The sequence below is a fragment of the Nestor notabilis genome, unplaced genomic scaffold (assembly GCF_000696875.1).
Source record: "Nestor notabilis isolate BGI_N333 unplaced genomic scaffold, ASM69687v1 scaffold4066, whole genome shotgun sequence".
Lineage (NCBI taxonomy): Eukaryota > Metazoa > Chordata > Aves > Psittaciformes > Psittacidae > Nestor > Nestor notabilis.
The window spans coordinates 13,157-18,178 of NW_009932247.1; the positions used below are offsets into that span (position 1 = coordinate 13,157).

Sequence of the window (5,022 nt, forward strand, 5' to 3'; positions counted from 1 at the left end):
CATGGTTGAGTTTTTTGTTACTGGTTATTCTTCCGCACCCAAAGGTTGTGAAATTACCCCCACAAAGTGCAAGTCTGCAAAAGCTGCCATCACACAGAGAACCCCATGAGACACAAAACCCCAAACGACACACTGCAAACAAATCACAAAGAGTTTCTTCAAAAATGTTTGCTAAACTATAATTAGTGTAAGTTAGGGGAACACTTCAAACCGTAATATATTCTAAGCCAACTTGCAAACAGAGCACTTTTAGATTCCTTTTTATTTCCTCAGTAGTTAGTATTTGCTGGGCTGTTTTGCATTTTGAGGAGCATTTATTGCTGCCAGGCAAACCAAACCCTTAAGCGCTTTAAATTAACGTCCTGATCCTATCAAGGCCAGCTTCCCAAACATATAAAAGGGGTTAGCATCACTGTGCCACTCTAGTGGGATCTCTGCTCCTCTCCTGCAGAAGAGCTTCCCCTAAACTTCCATATTCCACCTTCAAGTAAGCCACGATGAGCAGACAGGCACCTACAGTGAGATCTGTCCTGGGACGGAGAGGCTTCAGTTCAGCTTCGGAGATCTGTGGTCGCAGCTATGCTGCCTCTGCCTGCCAGCCTGTGCGCTGCGGAGCTGGTGCCTACAGCAGCAGGAGCGTCTGCAACCTTGGTGGAAACAGGAGAATTTCCTACGTGAATGGGAGCTGTGGAAATGGATGTTTTGGAGAGTTCGGCTTCGGAGGTGTAGGCTACGGTAGTGTTGGAGGAAGGGTTGGCCTTTGTGGCCCCAGAGGATATAGTATTGTGAGAGGGTACCCTGATCGCAAGGCTGAGGGTATCCAAGGTATCTGCATTGATGAGCGGCTTCTGAAGCCCCTCTGCGTTGGGGTTGACCCGCTGGAACATGAAATACGCTGCCAGGAGAAGGAACAGATCAAGACCCTCAACACTCAGTTTGCCTGCTTCATCGACAAGGTGAGTGCAAACCTGCTCGTGCCATAAACCACCGAGCTGGGTCCATGCAAGGGTCCAGATTCCCAGAGCTGTGTTGGTTCAGACTGAGATCCTCAGTATTGGGGAAGGGCTTATTTCAGCCACACACCAGTCCTGGTGTTTGATGGTGTTTCTATTGTGGCCACAGGAGCACTGGACTTTCTTGCTGGTGTCTCCTCTCTGGACAGCCTCAGTATAAAGCTCGATTTCCCTATTCAGCCTTGTTCTAGCTCAGCGAGAAATTGCAGCCCTGATGGGCTCATCTTTTTGCCCTGTATTAGACCCTTTTCCCCCCTTTGTCTTTAAATATAGTGACTGTTCCCAAAGCATTCCTGAAGGCAAAGGAGGTTAATCTTGTTTCAGGCACCTAAACGTCAGATATCTAAGTCTGAGCTGTCACTTTAGGATCCTTTTGTAGAAAAAACAAACAGGTCCCACCCTCTGGGGACTCAATTTCATCTTAAAATACAAAAGGCACCATGAAAGGAGCTTTATTTCTATTCATTGGTGAGAAAGGCAGATTTAGACATGTAGCTTTTAGATTTCTAAATAATGTAGACATGGGATTTTTAGATTTCTAAATAAGGGCAGATACTTTTATCATTATCCTGGCATCTCACCTCTCACTTCCCCAAAATCCTATTTTTACACCTGAGCGAGATCAGACAGTTAAATAAGGTGCCGAGTTATGACATTTATCTCTTGATTTGAAGAATTGCTGTTTCTTGGCCTGCAGGTTCGATTCCTGGAGCAGCAGAACAAAGTGCTGGAGACCAAGTGGGGCCTCCTGCAGCAATATGTCCTACCAAAGAAAGGGAAAAACCTGGAACTCTACTTTGAGAATTACATTTGCGACCTGCGGAAGCGCCTGGACTGCTTGCTCTGTGAGAAGCAAAAACTGGGCAGTGAAGAATGTGCCACAAGCCAGCTGGTGGAGGAGTTCAAGTGCAAGTAAGGACCTACGAGTCTCCTCTAGCTGTTGGCATTTCACTTCTCCTCTGGTTCATCTCAGGCAACATCTCCCAGACATGTGGCACATCCCCTTTGGGGTTGTCACATTCTTCTGTCTCACTTACAAACTCTTTGCATTGTTAATGTGGTTGTTCATGAAGAAACTTCTGATCTTTGAATAGTCTAATGTTTGGTCTCCAGACACTGATCTTACAGTGCTTGATGGCAGCATCTGAGCAAGTGAAGGTCATTATTGATACCTGATGGTTGTCAGTGTGTCTGATAATATTGCTTGCCTTAGCCCTTTTCTTCTCCTTTTCCAACAGATATGAGGAGGAAATCAACAGGCGCACAACTGTGGAGAATGAATTTGTGGCACTCAAAAAGGTGAGAAGCTCAAAATACATGAATCATTATATTTGGTATAAATCTTGGCCAAAATAATGCACTATTAGCAAATGTCTGGCAAGAGTGTTACAATGAGCAGAAGGAGGAGGCCTGTAATGATGCACAGGGTCAGAAACAGAGGCAAATGAAACTAGAAAGCAAAAATACTGTATCCTCAAAGCTTACATCATCAGCACTGCAGCAATAGTTTTGTTCTCCCAAGCACAATGGGAAGGTGCATTTGTGGAAGAGGTCACACTGGAATACCCACTAAGACGCTGCTTAGTTTCTGACTGTCTCTTCACTTCCTTTATACTTGGACATCAGAAAAGCAGAAATCATTTGAACAATATTAAAGAATTATGTTTAAACATCATTAGTCAATTCTGAGCTTGTAGCCACGTCCTCACTAATAAATAAACAAATCCCTGTAAGTCGTGTTGGAATGGTTTTGTTTTCCTTGAGGAGACACCACAGTATCCTGACTCACCCTCTCACACCTTTGTGCTCTTGAAATCTTGTTGAAACATGTTTCTGTTTTATTGGTGCTGTCTCTGATTTCTGTGTGTTTCTCCACTGTTTGCAGTGAGATAGGACTGGACTGTGTCTCCTCTCTTTCAGGATGCAGACTGTATCTTTTTGAACAAGGAAGAGCTGGAGGTGAAGGTGGATCTGTTAAGAAGGCAGCTGGAGTTGTTGAAATGCGTGTTTGAGGAGGTGAGTTTCTCTGGTCTGCCCCATGAGTTTGGTGGTGCTGTCTCATGCTTCAGGTACTCCAAATTTGTACAGCTTGAAACCCTTGATGGACATGTCTCATCCCAAGCCCTGAATACTTGAAAGAATGGGAGTACAAGGTTGATATAATATTAACATGATGATACTGGAAATAGGGTGGTTCCCCTTTTCTTAATGCAGCTCCAGGTATGAATTGATCCTGTCCTAACTCTACCCCTGACAACAGAGATGAGTCTGTCTAGTTACTCTGGATTGCAGTTGTCTGATTAGAGCTACAGAAACTCCCAGCTTAATCCTGTCATTAACATCAGTAAAGAAGCTGAAGATGACAGGATGCCAAGGGTTAAGTCACTCAAATTCCTTGCCCTTAATGTGGACAGAATTGCTGCAGGTCAGCATGCAGGCCAGCAGTTGACATGTGGCAACTCATCCAGCAGGGAGGATTTTCTGCTGAGACAACCTGAGGGCCATTTCTTGACTTGTTCCATCCATCAGTGTGGCTCTTTCTCCCAGCCCTTCCTTCACTACAAAGTCTGAGTGCTAACAGCTGACTAAGCCATTCCCCAACCTGTAGGAACGAGCTCAGGTAGATAGCCAGCTATGCGACACTTCGGTCATCGTGAAAATGGACAATAACCGAGACCTGGACATGGAAAGCATCATCAAGAATGTTGAATGCTGGTACCAAGAAATAGCTCAGAAGAGCAAAGAAGAAGTTGATGCTTTCTACCAAACCAGGGTGAGTAAGAAGTAACCTGGGTGTCTCCCTGGTAACTTAACAGGCTGCAGGTCAAAACTGGTGATTGTCTCGTTTCTTGATTCCAGTTTCAGGAGCTTCAGGATAAGAGAGGCAAGTACTGTGATGACCTGCAAAGCAACAAATGTGAGATTTCAGAGCTAACCCGTATGATACAGAAGCTACAGTGTGAACTGGAGAACGTGAAGAAGCAGGTAGGAAAGGCCTCGAATGATGATTCCAGAAAGAGCAATGTCTCAGAGGACAACTAAGTTATGGGGGAAGATTGGCCTTTAGTAGACTTAAAACCTGTACTCGGCTGTAGCTGGAAAGTGTATAGTTGAAAAATAGATAGAGGAGGGGACTCTAGTGGGTTTTTCCTCTGTTTGCAATTGGAAAAGTGAATTAAAAACTAGAATGTCCAGGAATTGGGAAATGAAGCCTGGAAGACAGATGAGCTGTTATCTTCCCCTCTGACAGGTCTCCTGCCTACAAACCTCCATTTGTGATGTTGAGCAGCGTGGGGATTGTGCCCTCAAAGATGCCCGGGAGAAGCACGTTGAGCTGCAGAATGCCCTCCAGAAGGCCAAGGATGAGCTGGCTTGCATGCTACGGGATTACCAGGAGCTGCTGAATGTCAAGCTGGCCCTGGATATTGAGATTGCAACGTATAAGACTCTCCTGGAAGGTGAAGAGAGCAGGTAGGTGACAGAGACCTTGTCCCTTTTCACCTGTATTCCAGAAGCCAGAATGTTTCCAGCTCCCAAGTGAATTTTGCAGCTCCAGGATCCTCCCAGACTCACAGAAAATGGGTCTGGAGAAATAGCTGGAGGCCATACATGCCACCCTTGTGCCAGCAAAAACAGTGCTATCCTGCTATCCTAGGAGTAGTCAAACATGTTACAACATGGGATGAACTGGGCTGGAAGTTATGAGTAAAGTCAGATTTCCAGATGTGCATGCAACTGGTTAATAGGATAACATGTGTTTCTCTTCTCTCCCCTAACAGGATATGTGTGGGGAACCCAGTGAGCGTGTGTAAGTAACCTGGAGATTTTCAGCCATGAGGGTTTCTCATGTTAGGAAAGGCAGTTTATGGAGCAGCACTACCCATCTGCCCCAGCTCTCTCTGTCTCCCTTTTCCTTTCAGCCCAGGCTGATATTGAAGGTTTAGTTGCAAAAATCTCAAATTCCTCTGAATACACAAAAAATCAGCTTTTGGATGGAGGGGGGGAGGTC

The 5,022-nt window shown here is 45.3% G+C and overlaps 1 protein-coding gene across 1 annotated transcript; it reads left to right on the top strand.

Moving 5' to 3' along the window:
• The first annotated feature begins 434 nt into the window (after positions 1–434).
• LOC104407094 (keratin, type II cytoskeletal 4-like) lies at positions 435–4,488 on the top strand. The gene is made up of 7 exons (XM_010016278.1): positions 435–956; positions 1,711–1,925; positions 2,252–2,312; positions 2,934–3,029; positions 3,622–3,786; positions 3,873–3,998; positions 4,264–4,488. Exons 1-7 carry the CDS (start codon positions 498–500, stop codon positions 4,486–4,488), a joined length of 1,347 nt encoding a protein of 448 aa, XP_010014580.1. The 5' UTR covers positions 435–497.
• Positions 4,489–5,022: the final 534 nt, after the last annotated feature.